Here is a 23,988-nt window from a genome sequence, read left to right on the forward strand (position 1 = left end):
AGGAATACAGCCTGGTTTTACACCATGGACACCCCAGAGAGGCAGGAGGGTCCCCAGAATCCCTGACAGGGCTGGTGGGGCAGGCAGAGGGTCAGGCTGAGACAGTGAGTCTGGAAGCTCCCATTGCAGAACTCCTCATTTCCATGTGAAGTCCTTCTGAAGTGTGTCTGAGGAATGTCTCAAATAGTGCAGCACTGACCCCAACAAGGGAGCTCATTCCATTGCAGTGGCTGTGGCTCAGCCTCCATGAAAATTACAGGGAATGCAAAATCAGCCCTGGGAACGATTTAAATTGCATTTTGTTCTGGAGAGCTGACAGCAGGGAGAGAGAGCAAGACAGAAGTAGCGTTCCTATCATCTTTTCTGCAGATATCACACCTCATGGTCTTTAATGGACATAGAGATAGGGCAGGAAAGAATAGAGGTCAGAGATTAATTCTTCAAAACATGAAGGAAACCAAAGCAGCTCAGTGGGTTTTCTTCTGGTAGGAATAGGGTCCTGGTTTTCACCCAGCTCTGATTCAGAGATTGACACATCTGATCTATGAAAAGCTTGTTTTTTAAATATCTATATTCTGAGTCCCAGCAGAGCTCAGCATCTCCTGAGCATCTCCTTTGTGCCCATCCCAATCTCCTGTGCCAGAGGAATCAATGATTTTTTCTGCCTTCCCCAACCCTGAGATATCCCTGGGGAATGCAGGGACAGAGCTCACAGCCGTCTTGCTGCTGACAGATCTTCTCCTGCATTGCCTCTGAATGATGACATCCCATTTCTAACCCCCTTTGGTATTGATTTTCGTGGTAAACTGACATAATTTGGCTGATACACAATTTTCATTTCCCCCACCGCTGATGAATTGTAACATCCTCTCTCTCTATGCTCTTTTTTTTTTTTAAAAAAAAACCCCTTATTAGTCTGGGAGAGGGAAGATGACCTTGCAGAGGTGATAATCTCTGGTTGAACCTGGGGATGGGGATGGCTTAGCCCCACAGCAACACTCCCTACACAACTGGTAATAATTTTGTGATCAGCCTGTGACTGTTCCAAAAAATAGGAACAAATGAGTTAAATCACAAATCTAATGCACTTCCTATCCTGTCTATTCCTACAGAACAGCACGTCAGCACTGCCAGAAGACACATGGATGATAAGTTACTAATAAATTCATTGTGTTGCTGATTTTTAAGCCGACTGATAAAAACACTCCTTTTAACAATGCACAGCTTGCATGGAAAGGAACGGTAGAGATTGGGAAAACATTCTACACTTGAATTGTAAGAATTGCTATTGTAAAGGCTGTTAATTGCCGTAATTTTGCATTAATCAGGTATTGATTGCATTTTTACCAGCTGAGAGAGCAGCACACATCCCCTCTCAGCCCTGAGCTCAGCGCAGGCAGCTGCCAAGCTGCACGGTTAGCAGGGAATCACTAGAGGTCACTTCGATTCCACCTAATGCAACAAAGCCTGAAAGGTCTGAGGGTTTGTTTCTGCCTTTTTTTCTTCTTGTTGTTGTGAGACGCTTTTTAAAAGCAGACTCTTTTTGCACATGTGGATAAGTGTTCATAGAAACTCCCTGAGCTGAATTTTATTCTGGTGCAAAGAGTGAAACTTTGAAGAAGTTTATAAAGCTGTGTCTGTATTCATCAAGAGGAAATTTGGCCATGGGTTTCTATTTTAATGTGAAACATCTTCTACTGGATTTGATATTCCTGATAGCAGATGTCATTATTTAACTCTCAATAAAGAGTTCTGTCCTGTCAAGATCCATATAAATAGGAAAAAAATAGCTCCAATGTATAATCTGCAGGAAGATATTCCATTTTTCCTGCATATTCAGTTGCACCCAAATGAGAAGAAACGTTTAGGTGTATTTCATTCCTTGCTTCAGTTGATAAACAATGTTCAGGTATTGATAAACAATGTTCAGGTATTTCCTTGCTAAGAGAATAAAACACCCCTAAAAAGGAACATCTTGTGATCAGACAAAACACTTCCCTGGTGCAAGGAGCAACTCAAAGGGGAGTCCTGACTTGGCCTTTTTTACATTTGTAAAGCAGCAATTTGAGGACCTATAGGATGAAATATGACTTTTCTCTCATTTTGAACATTTGGAACACTCTGGTCCTACCCTGCAAGCTTCTTTAGTCACAGGTTCACAGGAGCCTGAGGCCCAGGTGAGGAACCCACGGCACATCTCCCTCAGGAGTGGCACCACTGCTGTCCAGATGTCTCCATGCTGAGTCCCTGGTGGGGCAGGGGCTGCACAGAGACATCCCCCTGCCCTGAGGAGTGGCAGCCTGTTTCCTGCCTGTTTCTAAATGCAGTTGGTTTAATCCTGGTTTGGGAAAGGCACAAACACTTGGCATGCCCAGAACCTTGGTGGTGCACGTAGGTCAACTTTGGCTGCAGCCAGCAGATCCCACAAAGCTGCAGCTTTTCTTCTGCCCCTCGTGTTGTTCAGCACCTGCTGGAAGGCACCAGAGCTCCCGAGGCATCTGCACTTGCTCCCTGGGAGCCCTTGCACATCCACACACCGCTGAGGCAGGCCCCAGTGACTCCTGGAGTGTCCATGAGTGACTCCTGGTATGTCCCCAGTGTCTCCTGGTGTGTCCATCAGTGACTCCTGGTATGTCCATCAGTGACTCCTGGTGTGTCTGTGAGTGACTGCTGGTGTGTCCATGAGTGACTCCTGAAGTGTCCCCAGTGACTCCTGGTATGTCCATCAGTGACTCCTGGTGTGTCTGTGAGTGACTGCTGGTGTGTCCATGAGTGACTCCTGAAGTGTCCCCAGTGACTCCTGGTGTGTCCATCAGTGACTCCCATGAGTGACTTGGGAGCAGAGGGTGGAGAGCTGTGGCTGTGGCTGTTCTGTGTCTGGTGCCCAGGACAGCTCCTGGTGGCAGAGTTGAGCCACTCAGACACACCAGAGCACAGACCAGGCCGTGACCTGCCCACACTCAGGTGCTGGGGATTTCTGCTCTCCTTTCCATGAGCTGCCCAAAAACTGGGAACTTGGGAGGTTCCCAAGACCCCCAAAAGTCCCAAGCAAGAATCCTGTGTTGGGTAAGTGTCAGGGCAAGCCTCCATCCGTGCCTCCTTGCCTTGGGGAGCAGGTTTTTGGTCTCCTGCTCTCTCTGCTGGAAACACATCACTCCTTCCCTTCCACACTGCAGAGATTAAGGGAAATTTCTCTCCAGGGACAGCTCTCCATGGTGCTCCCTCAGCCCCCCACAGCACAGCATGTCCCACTCCAAATCACATTAAGCAATGTGATGAGCACCCCTCCCATGAGCATCTATCTTCTCCCTTCCTTCCCCTCTGGGAGAATTGAGTGGGAATAGTTTTTAATTAACTGGGCTGTATGTGCACAGTGTTTATACCTACACAGGCAAGGCTGAACAAGTGTGCCCTGCTCTTGGAAAGAGAGGCACTGAGGTTTGTGGCCTCTCTGAAGTTCTAATCCCTCAGTGGAGAGCCAGATCCAGAGAAAGCTCTGGGTTTGGGCTGCATTGGGCTTACCCCAGCCCAGAACAGAGAGGGGTGAAGATGTGGGCCCAGAGCTTGGTCACTGTGCAGAGCTAAGGAAAATCCATATCCACTCCACATGGGAACCACTGGATGAAACAGGGATGCTCCCAATGTAGCCTGGACTCCATGGGGAGCCTCTGCAGAAGGCTGACATGACATTTTAGGCAGGATTCAGAAGTAAGGTTAGGACACCTACATTCAGACATATTTGCATCTCTCTCTGGGAGCTCTTGGTGTCTCAGCTCACTCATCAGTCCAGGGAGATCCTGTCCAGTCAGCAGGAATCTCCTCTCCATGGCGGAGACACAATCAGAAGCCAAAATTATTTCTTACTCTTGATCTGACTAAAGACTTGTTGGTCCTCCTTGTGATGTATGTGTGTAATGCAGAGTTTAGCATCATGTATAAAATCATCTGTCCTCTTTTCCAAAGGTATTTAGAATGGAATTAAAAATCTGGCAGGAAGCACACTGGCAAGAAGCACACCACCATAGAGGAGAACCCTCAGAGTGCCACATGGGCAGTAGATATCTGATATCGGATCCACTGTGTTTCCCATCATGTTGGCCCCACAGACTGTGGAAAAATATCCTCAGAAATGTTTTTTCTGCCCATCTCTGGTAAAGCCAAGGGGACAACAAGCTACTTGCTCAAAATCAGAAGAAACCCCATCAAAGGGACAAGGACCAAACCTGCTTCACTCAAAGTCTGGAATTGTTGGCAACATGTTTGTCTGCAATGAGGAATTTTTTTTACTGTTTTCTCCTTCCTGCAGCTATTTATAGTTTCAGTTCATAAGCAGTGGTTAATATTTTCAAAGTAGTCAAGCACGTGGTCACCCACACAGAAGATGTAACTGATTCTCTGCTGCCTAAGAGGTGTTGCCCGTGATATTCAGGATCTTTCTGCAGGGTTCAAGGGGAGCTGTTGGCAGAGGGCAGGAAAGATGCACTGCTGCCTTGGGAAGCAGCTCTTGCTGAGTCTGCTACACTCTGCAAGGCTCTGGGTGAGTTTGCAAAGCTGTTACCTTCTCCTGAAGATTCCCCATTTTGGATTTTCATGGATCTAATAATATTTTTACTGAATTTAACCCTCCCTTTTTGAAGTGCAGCTGAAAGTTCCTGAACACACGGGTTAAAACTCACTGCACTCTGCATCAAAGACTGGCATTTCGTGCCTCCTCCTGCACAGTTGTGCAGTGACAAAGTTCCTGGTGACTTAAGTGGGAGAGAGGCTGTGTCCTGGGAGACAAAACTTAATTGAGTGTAATACCACAGGGCACATAAAGTAGGGCAACAGAGTCTGACCTCATTTTGCCCATACATAACCCTGCTGACATCAGTGGGAGCTGCACATTCTCAGTCAGGAGGTGAAATGTGCCCACTCTTGGCTGCTCTAGGAAATACTTACTGGCCTGATAAATCCTATTATTTGATGGTGCAATATGAGAGTGTTGGATACACCAGGTAAAGCTGAGCAAACACAGCTCAGCTCCCTGCTTGTTTGAAGTTGTGGAAAAACTTCTTTTGACGCTGGTGGTTGTTGGATTGAGCCCACAGTACACAGTGATTCATAATCATTTTCCTCAATGAAAGCAACCAGCTTGGTTTGTTGTTATTTGTGGGATCACATATTCATTATTTGCAAATATTTGAATGGCAGTTGGACTTTCTGATGCCTGTGAACCCCACAGCTTCCATTGGTGTTAGCACAAAATGGTTGTTCACAAATACTCTGCCAGAACAGACTTGTTTGATACTGAACATTTATTACACTCCTGTGTCCAGAACTTTGCTGAGTAGAAAGGACATCATTTGGCAAAGCCAACAAAGCTTACACCCAACCAGTGACTATTCCAAGAGAATTGTCCATGAGCAATCCCGAGACTAATATTTATTTGCATTCATTACTGTCTAATAATTAAAACCAGTTCTCACTGCTGTAGAAAACAGGATGGGGCTGACTTACAAGGAAGAGGTGAGCTGGGTGAGTGAGGTTTCAGCTCTGTGCTCAGGGCAGGCTGCAGGAGCAGCAGCAGAGCTTGGCAGAGCTCTGAATGTCCCAGATTCTGAGTCTGGGATTTCTTAAAACCAATCTTGTTTTAACTCTTTGCTCTCCTTCCTCACAGAATAAATGCAAGAAGATTGTAAAGGAAGATTCTTGGTGGATGGGATGCAAGGCTGCTCTATTTAGGAAAACTGCTAGCTTTTTTAACAATACCAGTTGATCAGAGGGATGGAGCCCCTCCATCCTTGCAGACATGTGGCACCTGACAGAGGGTGGCCTCCAGCAGATTGCTCAGGATGGGCTGAGGTGAGACCTGGAACCACCAGGGGCTGCTTACAGCCTGAACTGCTAAAAAAAAAAAAAAAAAAAAAAAAAAAGAAAAAGGAAAAAGGCCCATGAAATGCACTAGCCAAAGCCTGATCTGTATCCTGCCTGTAAATAAGTTTCCTCCACCCAGGGAAAGCCTGTGACAGGTCTGTGACACAGTGTCTGTCTGTCATGAGACCAAAAGGAAGTCGCTGTAATTGCACACAGATGGATCATCCACTCCCTTGCAGACAATGCCATCAAAAGTCTCAAAACTTGGAATGATCCAGCATTCCCAAGTATGGTTTCCCTGTGAGCACATCTCCTTTCCAAGGGAGCCATCATGATGTCCCACAGGTCTGGTCCAGGCAAGCTTTGCCCCATGTCCAACCCCTCCTGCCCCTGGGCAGCAGCCAGATGTGAGTTTGGTGGCCAAGGAACCCTCCACAGTCCCATCCCTTGTCACCTCTCCTCCCCAGTAATACAAACAGACATTTGTTCACACCAAACTGAGCAAATCTAATATTTATTTCACATTTAGGTCACAGGACATCAAAACAAATATTTTTACCCCAAACAGATTTCCTGACCTTGTGGTTTCATTCGTGATTTGCAGTAATATTTGTCCAAAGAGATGTCTTGCTCTCACTTAAAAATGAAAGGAAAAGAAGTTATATGGGGTCCTGCACTCAGCTTTAAGGTGCACAATTGCTTGTGCACCCAAATCACGTCTGGATTCCACTCCTGATTTCACTGGAATCAGGACAAGATCATTAAAGTCATATTTCCTGCATTTGTTCACTCCTTTTCATCCCTGAAAACCAAAATTATTTAAATATGTAAGTCCAAACACCCCAAACGCAAAGCATTAAAAATTATATTTAACAATCTTGGCCCCAACAGTGGCTGTGGGGCCCCTATCAAATCTGAGACAATCCCATTGCTTGTAAAGATGCTTTTTTTACAGATTATTTTTTCCCCTTTCAGCCCTCCTGGGCCAAGGATCACATTAACACTGCTCCTTTGAAAGCTCTGAAGGGCTCTGCACACGGAAAATTGACCTTTTTTTCAGTTAAGTTTGAACTAGTTTTAAGGCAGAAACTGCTGAAGAGAGAATTTCAAAAGCTTAAGAAATCTAATGGTCCCTTATGGCTTGCAGTAATGAGTAAGATAAAATGCTCTTTCTGGTTTCCTTCCCCTTGTAATTGAAATAGTTGCTGTACTGGGGCTGCAAAACTGCTGCCCAATTATCACCCAGCTAGGCTGATTTACATCTCCTGCTCAGCCTCAGCATGGTGGGAAATGCTCAGGAGGGCCAGAGTAAACATATTTATGTCCTGATGGGATGTGCTGAGCTCTTAATATCAGGATAATAATATTATATATGTAGACATATATGTGCATATATGTCTAAAGATCCAGCTAGGCAAACTTTCCCTGTGAGGGCACAAAGAGCTGAGGCACAGCACAGCTACAGGCTGGGAAACACCTGGTTCACCCCAGTGCTTGGATTTTAGTTGTGGATGTGATCCTCTTTTACTGGCACATCCCAGCTTCCCTTTGGAGGGTTTGAGCACCAGGGCACTGCCTGAACTATTGGTCAAGTAAACACAGACTAGCCCCAGTCTCATTAGGGTAATTTCTCACATTGGCTGGGCTGGGGGAGGTGGACACGACAGGCAGCTGCTGGTGGCTGCCCTTCAGGGCACCTCTGCCACCCCACAGAACCCTCCCAAATGAGTTGGCTTTGCAGAGCCACGCAATATTTCACAGGTAAATGACAGACTGCCCACGTGGCTGTGGGTGGGAGGAGAAGGAGGCTGTGGCCACCACATGAAGCCCCACTGGCACAATTCCTGGTGTGTTTGAAGAGTCCAATACCAAATCCCACAGGATCCCCTCTGCATTTCAATTTCATCAGGGTAAACTCCTCAGAGGTGTGCAATAGGAATGCCATCACATATCAGACATTTCAGGAAGTCTCTGTAATTTCTTTAATTATTCAGACAACAGAGCACAAGGATAATAGCTTCAAGTACATTCTTATACATTATTTTGACAGTAATAGATATGTATTTAGTCATAAACTATTCTGTAGCCACCACTATGTGTACATTTTATACAAACTATTGCCATACTCGGACCCTGAAAACGGACAGTGACATCTCCTAGATGTTTTGCACAAGGTTATGACAGTACATCCTTCATACAAGAGCTGTGGCTGTGGGTTGGATTGGCCCATCTAAGGAAGCACTTCTAACACACCACAGAGGGGTGATCCCGATGAGAGGAGCCAGAGGGAGAGGTGGAATTCAGACACGGTGAGAGGAAGACGTAAAGCTGCTTGGAGTACGCGCAACAGAGAATGTGGCACAGCATTTCTCTGCTCAGTGAAACAGGCTGATCCTGGTGTAAGAGCATCTAAGCTTCTCTCACACCACAAAGATCTGAGCTCATCTCGGCCTTTGGGTGAAGATTAAATGAGGCAATGTCTGGTGTGGTCCCATCCAGGCATGTGCCCTGCCCTGACACAAGTGTGGGCTCTGGTCTGATGGCTCTTAAACTTCTCAGTTGCAATTTAGATTTAAGCCCTCCAGCCAGTGGCTTTCAGTTTGATCATTGACATCCCTAAACACCTCCACCACCCGACCTCTGGAGAAGGCACCTTCCAACACGGTCATTTCTTTGAGTGTAGAGGCCTTAAAAAATGGCAACCACCTCTCAGAGACAGGGTAAGAGAGCTCAGACACCCAGACGCTGCCAAACTAAGGCCAGACTCTTACAGCAGAGACTCATTTGTTCCATGATCACATTCTCACATGCCCCAAATCATCTGGGTTTGCAGCCCTCAGCACACCCCAAAGACAGGGAGGTGGCAGAGTCCAAGCTGGGGTGGGCAGCAGGTCCTCAGCACCCACCAGGCAGTCCACAGTCCCCCGTGATGCCTCTCATTGGGTAGACATGAGGGTGGCTTTGTTCCTCTCCTGGTGCTGCAGCACACTGTGGTCACTCCAAAGTCTCATCACCTTGGCCATGTCCAAGCTTTGGAGGTTGGAAGTGGGGCTGGACTAGAAGTTGACAGGAAGGAGAAACCACATCCATCTGTCGGGGCTTCACACAGCAGTGCTCGTGTGGGGAACTCGGCCTCCAGCTCCTGACTGCGCTCCAGAAGCTCCTGGGATTTCAGCGTGGAAGGGCATGGTCGACACTCTCTGGAGATGGCCCCAGCAGGGACGTTCTGGGAGGCTGTGGAGCTGCCATCCATCCCAGCAGAGAACATGGCTGTGTCTGGAGCAAAAGGCCTGGTGGGTGAACATCCTAGACTGGCAAGTAATGGAAACCAAAGAAAAGGTGAGAAGACATTCAAGGCAAGCTCCCTTCCGGCATGGTCCCGTCGCAGACGCGCACACACATGCACACACAATGTTTTGCAAAATTTTTAAAGGGATCCTGGAAACCCTCAATGGAGGAGCACGTGGTGCAGCAGAACCTCACTGATCAGCACCTGTCAAGGATGATCCCCTCAGGGTGGGTTGGGGCTGGGACCAGGCAGGGGATGCAGCACTGGCCCCACCACTCAGCTCCTAAAACACATCTCCAGCACATTCACCCATGGGTGGGTGGGGACAGACTCCTGCATTACAGCTAAGGAATGTCTCTCAGCATAAATGAACAAATCTTTATCCTTTTGTTTGTTTTGCAAAGGGTGCTTTGCTCTGTTGTCAGTGGCCACAAACTCTGTGCTGTTACTCAAAGCAGCCAGTGAAATCTGGTGGATCTCATGATCCTTCTTCCAGCATCAGCCACATGAACCCCTCTAACTCACCAAAGCCAATGTCTCTCCCTCAGATTTCCATCTTCTGGGCACCCAGATTGAACCCCACTGAAACCCCGGGGTTGCCACAAGGCAAAGGCAGCTGCCTCCCTTACATTAATGCACTTCAAAGAGAAAACTTGATTTAGCATCCTCAGAAATCAATTCTCAGAGCCATCTACAGTCTCCATTCCAGACTGGGAAGTGAGCATGGAGTCAGGGCTGCAGCTGGAAGAGAGGAGCATTGTCTGAGCAGGGGTGGGGAGCCAGGGCTCTGGCAAAGGGAAACCCATCTGCTGGTCACTCGTGCAAATAAGTGAGGTTCTACTGTCAGTACAAGAGATTCCAGGTTATGCACAGATGTGATGGATTTGTTTCCTTAATTAAAGTACCAAAATTAAATGTTATAAGCAACAATCTAAATAAAATAAAGGGCACTCATTTAGGTATCATGTTTCCTAAACCAACAAGCAAAAAGGAAAAAAAAATGGGATGCACCAGGAACTCTTAGTTATTATATACTAACCAAACTGTGCATGGCACATTTTATTTCTATAAAACTATTAAAACTATTACAAAATATTCAAAAATACATTTTAGTAAATTTACAGCAGTTATTTCTCAATTTATTAATGCAAAACATCCTTTTCCCCCCTCTGTACAAACTACCATCTCCATCGTCACAGAATTGCCGCCATGTGCGCTTTTTAAAAAATATTATTTTCTAATAAACTTTTTCTGAAGTTAAAAATAACAAAGTTTCTTACGGTTTTTGCAAATAAAAAGTTTGTGTAACAGTCTCGACTTCCATGAACTTCCATGAACGTGGCCAAATGATGTTTTTACAAAGCAAAACATGGAAAACAATACAGGAAATGATGTTACATTTGCAACTATTTAAATTAAAATAATATATTCTCATATTTTACACTATTTCAAAAAACGAAATGTGATTCAGTTAAGTATTGATCTCTCAAAAAAATCTAATTTACAATTCTGTGTATAAAAATATAATTTACGGACCCCCATGAAGTTTGTCTTTTGTGTGTGTGTGTGTTTGTTTGTTTGTTTGCTTGTTTTTTAGACTTGCTGAAATGAAAGAGCAATGTAATGGAGAGATGGGAAAGTACAGAATTTTGCTTTCTGAAAGTCAGGACACACGTGACATGTAGAAAAATAGACTCTGCGCAGTTTTGCTTGGCCTCACAAAATAATTTTTTCTCCTGTGAGTACAGTTCACATGATAATAAATTATCAAAGAAACTATTTAAGGCTCTTGAAGGTCCGGTTCATATCATTTAAAACATCTATTCAAAATACCAAAGAAATAAATATCCAGGAGAGGAGGAAAAAAAAAAAAAAACAAACAACAAACAAAACAAAAGAACAAATAAAAATATATATATATTTATAAACTAAACAGAACAGAACTTCCAGGGGTCTTTGTTTCCCTTTAAGTCTACTTTGGACTGTCCTACTTAATTATTATTATTTTATTATTATTATTTTTAAGTCTTAATCCGTGCTCTCTTTTAAAAATATGTATTTTTTCCTTTTTTTTTTTTGTTTTCTTTTAGCGTATTCTTTTCTTTTTTTTTCTCTCTTTTTTTTCTCTCCTTTCTCTCTCTCTCTCTCTCTCTCTCCCTCGGTGTCTCTGTCTCTCCGTTGGAGCCTGGCGGGCTGGCGCGGGGTGCCCTCAGCTGGACGACACCATCATGCCCAGCGGGTGCAGAGAGTCACTATCCAGCACCCAGCTGCCGATGCGGTAGAGGAGCCGCGAGTACCAGTGGATGCCGGGGGCCGTGGGGTCTCCCATGGGGGACCCCATCCCGGCGGGACAGAGGGCGGCCAGCAGGGCCTGCAGCAGGCGGAAGGGAGCGAAGGCCCAGTGCGCCCAGCTGTGCTCCTCGATGACGGCGTAGCACGAGGCCAGCACGCGGTCGATGAGGATGGTGCCCTGGGCGGTGAGCGGCGCGTAGGCTCCCGACGCCTCCTCCCGCAGCGACACGCGGTGCACGGCCGCCGGCAGCAGCCGCCGCCCGCCCTCGCCCAGCACGAAGACGCGCTGGCCCGGCCGCACGCGGCTGGCGAACAGCGCCCGGCCGCCGGCGCTCCCCGCCTCCGACTGGTTCTGCTGGGGGGCCACGAACAGGAGGTGGGCGGCCGTCAGCAGCAGCCGGGCCCGGGGCTGCCGCGTCTCGATGACGTAGAAGAGCTTGTGGGAGCCGTCCTCGCGGTCCAGGAAGGTGAGGAAGTCGCTGTAGAGCAGACGGCCTTCGGTGTCGGCCACCAGCACCCGGTCTCCAGGCCTCAGGTCCTTCACCAGCTTGGTCCCACCTTTCTCCAGGTGCACCGTGGCCGAGCCAGGGAAGCAACCACCGGATTTGGCTGCCACTGAGTTTTCTGTAAAAGGAGAGAGGCAGAGTAGGGTTAGAGGAGGCACATATGTATTTTTTTTCCTTTTTTTTTTCTTGCCCAGGATGGGGCATGGGAGCATGCAGGAACTTATTCCTTCCCCAGCCACCCCAACCCACAAAGAAAGCTCAGGACACAGCCTCTGAAATTCCTCCACCCTCATCTATGAGCACTTTCCATTTGCACTAAGTGGGTCAAGTGAAAATCCCCTTCCTGCCAGATTTGAGCCAGTGCAAAATCTCCTCTAGGTTAGGAGTTACAAGAGTGATTTGTCTCGTAAGGGAAATGAGCCAAAATATTTCCACTGAGAAAACTGTTCCAGAACAAAATCTCTCCTGGAAGAGCTTCCCATTTGGCTACTGTTTACCCTGCACTGACACCTGATGCCAGATAACTTGCAGGCTTTTAAAGCCGAGTCATTTTGCTGGCATGAAGTTTCTTCTCTATTCTATTCTCTAATTCTTCTTCTTGCCTGTGCTCTTGATGCTCAGGGTCCCCATTCAGCTCTTACTCAGGGAGCACATCTAGGGCAGCAAACCGCAAAGAACAGGAGGAGACTTTGCCCCAGGTTGCACACAAATTTTGCCACTGCAAAGCCACAACCCAAATTTCCCAAATCCCCCTGCATAGTGCTGCACAAGCCCCCATGCTGCCTCCAGCCTTCCTGCTCAGCATGGTGGCTACTGGGGCACATCTCACACTCACAGCACCTTGCCTGGCATCTCCAGCACTTTGCTTCAATCCTCTCCCAAAAAAGAAAGAAACCTCCCCTCCCTTCTAGGAGAAGCATGCTCTTCCCTGCCTCATAGCATGTGATCCCAGAGCAGCCCAACACTGTGCCAGGCCCAGGCAAATGCCTCCTCCTGAGTAACTCTTGGGAGTTACCCAGAGTTTAGAGCAGCTTTTGCTGCTTTCCTGTGCTACTGAGAGGAACAATCTCAGACTTAAAGAAAGCAAGAGTAGCAATGAGACTCTGTCTCTCTTGTAAATCACTTTTTGGAAGTTCAGCCACCTGTGGGGTGGTGGGAAAAGAAGTCTGCTGTGCTCCAGGCTGATCTGTCTTAACAGAGGGACTTGCAGTGCTCCTAACCAGTCTTTTTTTTTTTTTTTAATATTGGTTAATATCCCACAGTATGTCATGGTAGCAAGTGTTGAGATTCCTCATCCCTCCCTTGCCTTTCCCTGCTTTCTCTCAGTTACTCCCTATACCAGTCAAGACACCTGCTGATTTAGATCCTAAAGATGGACAGATTTTATATTTTGTCTCTGTGACTGCTACTGAAATTCCTATGATTTAAACAAATCCTTGGAGTGTCCCCTAATGACTTTCTCAGGAAGGACAGGAAGGGTGAAAATTAGACCGTTATTGATTTGCTAATGACTTTATCACTTCTCCTTCAGAAATGAAGCAGCAAGATCTCCAAGGCCTCCCTCTTCAGGGAGGACATGGCAACAAACAAGCTATGTGCTTTATGTGGAGGCCTCTGCTAGTAAACTACACCTTCCTACAAGCTGGCAGTAAAGGTCTGGCTAGAGCTTTGTTTGCATATTCAGGGACTTGATGAATAGATGTAGTAGTGTAGCAGCTCTACAAACATGCCAGTGAATTGGCAGAGGTGTGAAAATCTGCTTCTTTGAGCGGCGCTTGTTTGGGTTCTCTAATTAAAATCCAATAAAGGATCAGCATTGTCATTCTGATTCATGTAATAAATGCAGACACTCTTGGAAGAGAGGACACTTCCATTTTTTTCCCAGCTTCTTCCCCCCCTTTTCTCCCCCTCCCTATTTGTTCAGGTGCAGAAACCCTATGTGCCAATTCACACACATACTCTCCAAAAACCCAGGACCTTCCAAGCACTATTTGCACAGCAGAGCCACTTTTCCAAGGCACTCAAGATCTGTATTTGAATTTTAAATGTAGAAGCTTGCTCTAAATACTTGCTGTAGCGCATTATCAATGTCCCTTTTACCACCCCTGCCTCTCCCTCCTCTGTTCTGGTGACAATAATTCAGGCCTTGGGGGAACTCTTCTTTGCATTCCAGTCTCCTGGATCATACTTTTTGCAAACAGAGATCTAGATAAAGAATCTTCCTGCTGGCATTATGGGATTTAATCTTCTCATGAGATGCTCTGTCATGAAATGAGGTTTGGACAGTTTAAGATCAGGCTGAGAGAGTGGAATTCAAGCCTGCTCCCTTCAGCCTGCCTCGTACAGTCACACGACCCTGCCTGACACCCTCCAAATATTGCCCCCGAGTCCTTGTGTGCCGAATCTCAATGAGCAGCTTGGGGTGGCTCCCGTCCTGTGAAACACCCCTGGGGTGGATTAGGAGGTGCTCCTGGGCTAAGGTCACCACACACCACAATCGGACACCTTGCGCTACAAAGCCCATCTCGGCTATTGAAAGGGGAGTTTCAGATCTCCACACAGCTGACAGCTTTGCAGGGCCTCTTTTCGCCTAGAAAGGACCCAGGAGCTGAACAAAAGCAGTAGCAGGCTCTCAGGACAAAGCCCACATGGGCCAGGAGAGGTGCTCAGCCCCTGGGGAGCTCTGGGATGGAGTGAGGGACGTGAACCCCTCCTGCAGGTGGGCACGGCTGCTTCCCTGCCATGGGTTCGAAGCAAACAGCTATATTTAAAGAAAGCCCATTATTTTCTTTTGCAGCCAAGTGTCTCCTGACACATCCAGCAGGTTGCTGGGCTAGGGTATGCTCTTAAAAAGAGCTTTCGATGTCATACAGCTGGACGGAGGGAGGCGGTGGAGCTGGGGGCTGTCACTCGCTGACAGATTTTCTCCACCAAAAAACGTGTCAAGTGTCAGGAAAAGAAACTCTGCGAGTCGGGGATTTCTTGCGAGCTGTTCCCGGGTTGAGACAGCGTGTGGCGTTGTAAGCACAGGGGAGGGGAGGGGAAAAAAATTATGTGTATGTGCATCCCTATCTGGGAATTTCCTAGCGGCTACAGCTGAAGGAGGCTGGGGACCACGTTATTTATTTTCCTGGCCGGCTCCCACTCGGAGATTAGCGCTCGCGAGTAAGGCGTGCAGCCAGCGGGGCGGCTGGAGACGGCCACGAGTGTTTGTGTTGAACACGCTCCTTGGATGGGGAAAGCAACAGACCCCACTGGGGGAGGAGAAGGGTGTGTGGCTGCGGCGCAGCTCTCGTGGGGAGGCTGGCCAAGCAAATCACCCAAATAAAAGTGCTGTGAAAAACTGCTGCAGCTGGCTGGGCTTTGTTTCTTCCTTCCCCCTCGCTCTTTCCTTTCCCCCACCTCTGCTCCGACGGGGTCGCTAAGAGGCGGGGGAAGGCCCCCGGGGCTCCGCTCCCATCCCCTATGGGGACCCTGCAGGGACGGAGGAGGGAGCCCGGCGGCAGACACAGGCCACAAAAGGCTCTAGGGCGCTGAGTCGCTGCCCTGGGATGTCTCCCCACCTCGGCACGACCCTTACCTGCTTTGACGGAGCAGTGGATGTGCGCCTTGGACTCGTAGTAGACCCAGTCGAAGCCAGCCTCGACGGCCAGGCGGGCCAGCATGCCGTACTTGCTGCGGTCCCGGTCCGACGTGGTGATGTCCACGGCGCGGCCCTCGTAGTGCAGGGACTCCTCGGAGTGGTGGCCGTCCTCGTCCCAGCCCTCGGTCACCCGCAGCTTTACCCCGGGCCACTGGTTCATCACCGAGATCGCCAGAGCGTTCAGCTTGTCCTTGCAGCGCTGCGGGGACACGGCGGATAGGCAAGGGTCATTGTGGGGGTGCTGCAGCCAGGGGAACACCCCCCCTTCGTTATCGATACCCTCCTGGGCCGCATCCCGCTTCCCTCTCCCGCCAAAGAGGCGGCATTCCTGCCCCCCCTGCCAAAGAGGCGGCATTCCTGCCCCCCCTGCCAAACGCGCCCCAGGATGGGCTCAGCCAGGGCTGAGCATCTTCACCTCCGCTGCCAGGGAAGGACGGGGAGGTGGGCGAGGAGGGGGAGAGTGAATCTGGGCACACGGGATGAACAGAGACTCAAACACCCCGAATACCCACAGGGACGGACCTTCTCCCTGCCCTGGCACCTGCTGCGGGGACAGGGGGACCCCCCTCTGCCGGAGCTGGCGATTCAAAGGCACCTGCACGGAGCAAATTCCTGCCGCCAAGTGCCCTGTCCCTTCCCGAGAGCAAAGTTTCTGCCCAGAACAAACACTCGCCATATATCTCAGAGTCACGGATTCCCCCCCGGAATGTCTCTGCGGGTCTTTTCAGCTTAATTCTGTGTTGAAAAGGGTATCAATACATGTTAACAGCCTTTATGTGCTGGAGGGAGGGGTGTTTTTTTTCTTCTCTCCCTTCGCCCATCACTCATTAGAGCCCTCAAAGCTGCATGGGCTGGGAGCATTCACTCCGCTTCAAACATACATCGGCGCTCGCCTACAAAGCCGAGCAAATCCATACAATAATATAGCTCTTAGTGGGAAGATGAAAAGCAAGGGAGGGCCAAGGAGGGAAGTTAAGCGGAGCAGGGATGCTATGCAAGCTAGGAGCCCCTTTGTGTGGAGTGAAACCCTTCCAGCTCCGTGGAGAAAGTACTGCAGGGTTTTTCATTGACCATCCAGAGCCACCAGTCTTCCCTGGGCTGAACTGGGCCCAGCAGCACCGGGAGCACGTAGGGATCGAGTAATGAGGGACACAGGACAGGGGAAAGTGAGGAAAAGAGGTGAGCTGAAACCCTGAAAGTTTTAGGGAGATTCCCATCTTAGCCAGGCGGGGAATAGACACAGTGGCGACAGGGGAAAAGGACTCTCAGCCCGGCAGAAACAGGAAATCAGCACCGAAAGCATTGAAAAGCACTTGACTAAAGGCACAGAGTTAGAAACAGACACGCTGCCAGCTTTCCCCCTCCTCCTTTTTGAGAGGAGAACAACTCAGGTGCATGTACCCGACCTTGCTCTCTTGATGCAAATAGCGATGTGGCTGTAAGCCACGGCGGGATGCAGTAAGCTGCTCTCCCCACACTTTTGCTGGCCTGACTGCTGTGCTTGGCCTTCTGCAGGACCATTCTCCCCAGTATGCTCAATAAAAGACCACAGAGTCCCCTTTCACAGCTCCCAGGAACGCAAACCCCTCCATTACTCGGACGACGCTACTTTTAGGGACGTGACAAGGTTGCTTAGCAAGGAAGTTTCCATGTGTTCACCAACAGCCATAAAAGTGATTCCCGCAACACACAGGTTGATATAAAGAGATATAAAAGTCCCCGAGAGATATAAAACACAGTCACGAGCTCACTTTGGACTCTCTGGCCTACCGTTTTATGGAGAGAGACGGGTGTTAGGGTTTCGGCGCCGTTCCCGGCAGCAAAGTGCAGCGGGACAAGGAAGTTGAGTTTGATTTATTTTATTTTTTCCCCTCTCTCCCTCTCACACCTGAGTGGATAGATACGCTCCATCACTGATTTACAGGGGAAAGGGGGAGAAGGATCAAACGTCCCAGCTGCCGATAAGGCGACAGCGCTGCGCGACACGGCGATGGCGATGGCGATGCCGTGCCCCGCACGGGCGCTCCGCGGGCAGAGCCGGGGGGCTCCTCTGGCCGCTCCGGCCCTGCCAGCACCGCTCCCCGGCTCCGGGCTAAATAAAGAAGGAGAAACGACCTCCTAAAGGACTTTTCTCCCTTTTATACTGCCTGAGCTGGATTGTCAGAGTCAAAAGCCGTGAAGCCCAGACTATTTATTAATTCATCGGGTCGTGTGCCACAAATCAAGCCCAATTCTGTTCAGCCACCGTGAAGCTCAGCAGGGCTGCCTCCACTAACGCTTTGTGTGGAGGCAAAGTTGTTCAACAAGCCCTCTCCTGCCAGCTCCTAATCTCTTCACAAATGAATTGCTTGAAGGAAACACTTAACAGGTACCTGTCAGTGTAAACAACCTGGTGGGCTTCCTAAATGCCAAGTTGATCTCTAAATTCCTCACATCACGCACTGGTTGTGTGGCTGCATTACACGAGATTGCTATTTTATTTCATACAAATTCCAGCTTTATCATACTGACCTGGCCTCCTTATCTCTCTCCCCAATCCAGCCAATGGCCGGGGTGGGGGGGGGGAGGAAAGGGAGGAAGGGGGGAGCCCTTAGCAAACTGCTGGTGTCACCTGCAAAGTTGAGAACCTGACTTACCTACCTCTGTTTGCGTTCCCCCCCACCCTTCTGGAGTTAATATTAACTAGCGACTAATGCATTCGGCAACCACTCTGCAAGTTTAACGATTCTGTCCATGAAAGATCTCTCCATGGTTGAAGGACTCCCGAAGCCGGCGTTTAAAGGCTGGGATTTAACGAGAGGTTGCCGGCCGAGCGGGAGAGGGAAGGAGAGGAAAGCAAGGCAGGGAGGCCAGGGGCAGGACCGCACCCCGGGCCGCCGAGGACCCTGCCGTGCCCGGGAGCGAGGGCAGGCAGCGCTCGCTGCCCGGCCCCGCTCCGCTTCCCGCTCCCTGCCCGGCCCGGGGTGCCGGAGCCCCGCTCGCTCCCCGACCTCGCTCCCCTCTCTGCCCGCGGGTACCCGGCCCTGCGGCCTCCCCGGCCCCGCCGCTCTCAGCCCACCTCCCCCCTTTGTGTCTAAGGCACGGGAACAAGCACTGAAGGAGAGGGGGGGGGGAAAGTATTTGTTTTCGTTTCGTTCGTCTGAGGGAAGTTGACAGAAGGTCAGGAGTTCAGACGCTGCCAGCTAATGCAGCGGGAGCGGCCAGCCGCGTAGCCGGCGCGGCGTGCCCCGGGAGAGCCGCGGGGCCGGGGTCAGCCCGCAGTGCGCCCCCGGCCCGCAGCGCCCCGCTCCCGAGCGTGCCCGGCTCCCCCCGCGCCCGCCGCCCCGCTCCGCTCCGCTCCGCTCCGCCGCGCACACGCACCGGCGCAGCCGCGCACGGAGGGATGCGCCGAGCCCCGGCGGGAGCCCGTCTCCCGCGGAGCCGCCGCCGCCGCCGCTGCCGCCGGGCTGCGGAGGGAAGGGTGAAACCCGAGCCGCCGCGATCGATATGCGAGGGGAGTAAGTGGAGCTGAAAATGCGAGAGATGCGGCTCCGGAGGCAGCGGGGGCGGAGGAGCGCGGGTGCGCGGAGGGGCGCGGGCCGCGCCCGAGCGGGCACCGGCACCCGCTCCGCTCCGCTCCGCAGCCCTGCGCGGGGCGGCGGCGGCGGCGGGCGGAGGCGCCGCCGCGCTCCGAGGTGCGGTGCGATTTAAGGTGGTCGGGAGGAGATGGTGGCGGCCGCCGGTCCCTCGCCCCGAGAGACCCGGCAACGTGCGGAAAATCAGGCCGAGGAACGGGGAGAGTTTGGGAAATTCCACCCCCCACCCCCCCTTCCCCGCGTCCACTCCCCGCCTAGTCCTTCCAGGCGAGTCCTGCTCTAGCACTGAAGGTGGGGCTTAAATGTATTAATATTAAAAAAGCGCTGTTGACCTATATTTGGAGGAAACCCATTTCCAGTGTCTAGATTGCATGTAGTTTCTGAAACTCCGGGATTAGCAGAGCAATTGACTTCGCTGAGCTCTCTGTTGAGCATGAATTATAATTACGAGGTGACTCGGAGCGGTTCTCTTTCTCTCTCTCTTTCTCTCACCTTTATCTTTTTTTCCCTTTCTTTCTTTTTGTTCATAAAATAGTTCCGCAATCCGATTCCACCCGAAATCCAATATTTACCCAGTTGTAAACCTTGTGCCATCAGATTTTTTAAAACAGAAGGTGATGCAATGCCGATAAGTTGCAAGTCCCTCCCCTATGGAAGTACCAGAGCATTGGCGGCGAGCATCCTTAAAGAAATATCAATATATTTACGCTCTGATGGGCACAATTGCAAATGATGGTATTGCAATACGAGCTATATAATACGGAATCAGATGAGGAATGGTCGATCCGGCTTCAGCTGCCTTTTGTGAGTGCACGACTGCATGCCTACTAAATTTAGAATACGCTCGCGACAACAATAATAATAATGAAGGTTAAAATGAAATGAAAAGGAAAAAAAAAAGAGAAATTAAATAAAATAAATAGAGAAAAAAATCAAGTCAGCCGGCGCAGCAACCGCGGACTACGTTTGTAATAATGAGTGGGTGGCCTGGCGGTCACTATACACTTGGGGTCCTCTGAGCTGTATGCAATTCGTTTGATCAAAGTGCATCCTTGGGGACAAATGCAAACAGCAATCTAACCAAGTTACAGGGAACGCCATGGCACGGTAATGACTGTAAGTATCACACAGATTCCCCCACCAAATATCGAAACAGCTCCGGCTCCAGCCCCGGCTAACTTGGCCGGATAGATGCTATTTACATTCAATGGGGAAACTAGTCGAGTTTGGAGGGGCGGGGGGAGAGGGGGAGAGGGAAAGGGGGGGGCTTTCAAAAATACTAAGACAGATGCGTCCTTTAGGATTGCTCAGAGAGGTTAACAAACACAAATACAGGTATCTCTGTGGCTCTACCTGAGTCATCAGTCTGTCAGCTCCCGTGTTCTCTTCATCCTTAAAAATAATGTCAGGGTTGTAATTTGGGGTTAGTTCTTTAAATCTCTCGGAGTTTCTTGTGATCTTCCCTTCATATCTTCCACTGGCCCCTAGGGTCTTCTCTGCCACATTGGGAATAAACTGCTTATAGGCTAAAGGGGTCAGCTTTTTGGGGTGTCTCCTTTTTCCAATGCCCCTGCCTGGTCCACAAGTCAGCCCAGAGGAGACTAAAAGAGCGCAGATGAAGCCCACCAAGAGAATTCTTGTCAACAGCAGCATTTCGTCCATTGAATCCAATTACTTCAAAGCTCTCTGTGCCTATCCCTGGCTGTCTCTCTAGAGCTCTCTCTCCTCCTATGTCCTTGTCTGCTTTCTGAATCGTATACTATCCACCGATCCCTAGCAAGACAGGTGCTGGAATGGCAGGCTTTAGGTCGCTGATAACGGAACACATCGGAGTTTGGTCGGGAGACAGCAATCGAGAGACAAAAAAAGGGTCTGATTTTAATGGTAGCAAAGCAAGACGCTAGTGAGAGGAGTCTGCCTTTAGTTCTATATTATAGCTGCCAGGGCCGAGAGCTGATTGGCCAAGGCGAGGCAAGCTTGTCTTCTGATGTTAACCCTCAAAAAGGCAACAAATTCTTGAAAGATTTTTTTTTTCCTTTTACCTGAAGGGCTTGGAGCTGAGAGGGGTGGAGATCGCGCTTTCTTGGGATAACATCAATTACATGCCTTTTTTTTTTTTTCTTTTTTTCTTGCTTTTTTTTTTTTTTTTTTTCTTCTCCTGTTTTTTTTTTTTTTTTTTTTTCCTCCAAAAACTTTCTTGGCAGAATGGTACATTTGTCAGCAAGAGGAACAGATGCCTCTCTGAAAAAGGGGAAAAAATTAAGATTAGCAGGCTGCTTCAGTGCAAATCAAGTTTCTAAGGGCAGTTGTGGTTAAATAAAATGCCGAATTATCGGGGAGCCGTGCAAATAGGAACATACTTGGGTAATATTAACGCCCCGGGGGGGAATAATGCCATTTCAGAGCGCACCCACCTAAATGGCTTTGTAACAGGTTTCTTGCCCCTGAAAAGGGAGATTGCTCTCCCTCCCAAAGACATACATTTTTAAACACACTCGCCTTTTAGCTGATAAATGACCATTTAACAGCAGAAACAGGTCTGATGCGAAGCGGCAGTTAAATGAAGTTAGTGTGTCTGACCTGTGTATCACACAACTGCAATGTGGCACTTTTTTTTTTTTTTATTTTTAATAAAATCAGGACTATCACCCAGTTTAAAATAACGTTGTATCTTCGGAAGTGCACGAATAGTCAACTGATTAAAAATAGATGGTCTCCTAAGCACGCTGGGGCTATATTCTTTGTTTCTTTGGTCGAAGTCGGAGAGGAGCGTTTTAGACTCTTACACCTCCTTGCGGGGTGTCATTAAGTTTTTAAGAAAAGCATAGTGTTGAAAGCATCCGCAAACACAATTAACAGAGATCGATCCAAGCAAAGTGAATGGAAAGGGGATAAGTTTAATGTTAAATTAATTGTTATCTCATGCAGCGTGGCAAGTGATGTCTTTATCCCGATCTCCAAAAGCTACTAATCAGACAAAGGTGTTGAGAGACGAGCAAAATTGCAGAGATGAGGCTGATAGAGCAGGTTAGACAGAACAGTAGAGTTCCATATGAACAAACACTTCTCTGCCTGCAAAGTGTTCATTTGCTTTTCCTCCTGAGAAAATACAATTTGTCCTAGGATCTAGAAAGTTTCAGGAGTTTTTTAGGAGTTCTTAAAAATTCCAGGATGGTGTGCTAAAGTAATTCAAAGTCCACTTTCTCAGAAAAACAAAACACATTCAAAGAAATAAACTTTATTTAAGTTGTGGGGTTTAAAAAGAAAAAAGAGACAGAAAAAGAAAAAAAAGAAATAAAAAGAGCTCTTTGGGGTGAAAAACTAGATGGAAGTTTTCTGGTCTGTGACATTGAGCTGAATAGTAATCAACTTAAACCTTGAAAATGGATTTTAAAATCAGTTTTTAAGTGGTAACAAAGTTGTATATCCGTAAACTGCAACAAACAGGTCAGCACGGACTTTTCAAGGGACAAAGTAGTCTTTTCAGGTAAACTTCAGAAAAGAGGCGAAAGAAGTGGTCCGAAGTGGTCTCATGCCGACTCTAACTGGTGCTCTTTCATCTTTTTTAGCCTATGCTTTTCTTCTGCTATTTATGTTTCTTTGTGGAGTTTCAGTGAGTCGTCAATTTCTCTTTCCGACCTTTAAATTGAGGAGTTTTGACTTGGAAATGGGTAAAAAGTGAGAAAGTCAGTAGCTTGGTTCCTGAGTTGTTATCAACCAACTTAGTTGCTGAAACAAGTTGTATAACAGCTAAATACCTGCTTCATGCTATTAAAAAACAAACTTAAGTTTTATCTCCCCGTCTGCGTGCATGCGAGAAGACAGATACAAGGAATATATAATTTATACAAAAGAGGGTATGTTCTTTTGATGTGGTTGCCTAAACAGCATGACTTGATATAACAGTTGATTAAACAGCGCCAAGGAATAAAAGCTCTTCTTAATGGTGTGGAATACTGCAAAACTTTTATCACCCCTCTTACCTTATCCCCCTCCCCATGGAAAGAAGATCGATATCCCAGGCACTGGATGGGTGGACATCGCAGTGAAGAAGTCTAGAGAATAAGGACAAACTCCCTCATTATCAGATTGCCATATGTACAAAGCAGTCACCCAAAGATTAACAGGGAAAGGAAACGCAAAGAAGGAATTAATTAAATGCAAGTAATAAATGCGCGGGGAGGGGGGGGGGAAGGGAGAAATCAAGAAAAGTTGTAACTGTGGGAAGCTCGAAATCCCCCTCCTATCAAATTAGATGTGAAAGAAAGCAGAGCTGGGGGAGCGGGGAGGCTCTGCTCAGCCTCAGCGCAGGCTGGAGCTGGCGGCGGCCCCGCCGGGAGCCGGGCGGGGGGAGCCGGGGGTGCGAGGGGGACGCCGGGGGAAGCCGGGGGGAACCGGGCCGGCGCTCCCGTCCGCCCCGCCGAGCCTCCGGGATGCGCCCTGCCTCTCCTCCCCACCAGGAGCTTTTCTTCTTTCTTTTTAATTATTATTTAAATGCCACAGCTTCTGAGAAAACAACAGCCCCCGAGTCCCCGCTCCGCGCTGCCGGCAGCACGGGGGGCGGGGGTCCCGGCCCTGCTCCCGGCCCGCCGGCCCAGCCCCGGCCCCGGGCTGCAGGGAGCCCCGAGCCGAGCCCTGCCCGCCCCACGCCTCCCACAGCAAACACCCCAGAGCAGCAGCAGCCCCCGGCCGGCACCGACGCCCTCTTTGGAGGGTCCAGAGCCCACAGCCACCGCGGTCCCCATGGGCCCCGGGTCCCACAGGGCTGCCCAGCGTGAGGGAGCCGGGGAGGCCCCTGAGCGAGGCCCCTCAGTGGAAGTGCCCGGC

General features: G+C 49.1%; 1 protein-coding gene across 1 annotated transcript; it reads right to left on the reverse strand.

Annotated features, from left to right (window-relative positions):
* Positions 1-6,354: 6,354 nt before the first annotated feature.
* On the reverse strand, positions 6,355-21,074 carry SHH (sonic hedgehog signaling molecule). Its single transcript, XM_063182382.1, has 3 exons — positions 20,515-21,074; positions 15,524-15,785; positions 6,355-12,061 (listed from the first exon to the last, which is right to left on the reverse strand). The coding sequence occupies exons 1-3, from the start codon at positions 20,821-20,823 to the stop codon at positions 11,355-11,357; spliced, it is 1,278 nt and encodes a 425-aa protein (XP_063038452.1). The 5' UTR covers positions 20,824-21,074; the 3' UTR covers positions 6,355-11,354.
* Between the last annotated feature and the right edge of the window lie 2,914 nt (positions 21,075-23,988).

Source organism: Melospiza melodia, chromosome 1, assembly GCF_035770615.1.
Source record: "Melospiza melodia melodia isolate bMelMel2 chromosome 1, bMelMel2.pri, whole genome shotgun sequence".
In the NCBI taxonomy this organism is placed as follows: domain Eukaryota; kingdom Metazoa; phylum Chordata; class Aves; order Passeriformes; family Passerellidae; genus Melospiza; species Melospiza melodia.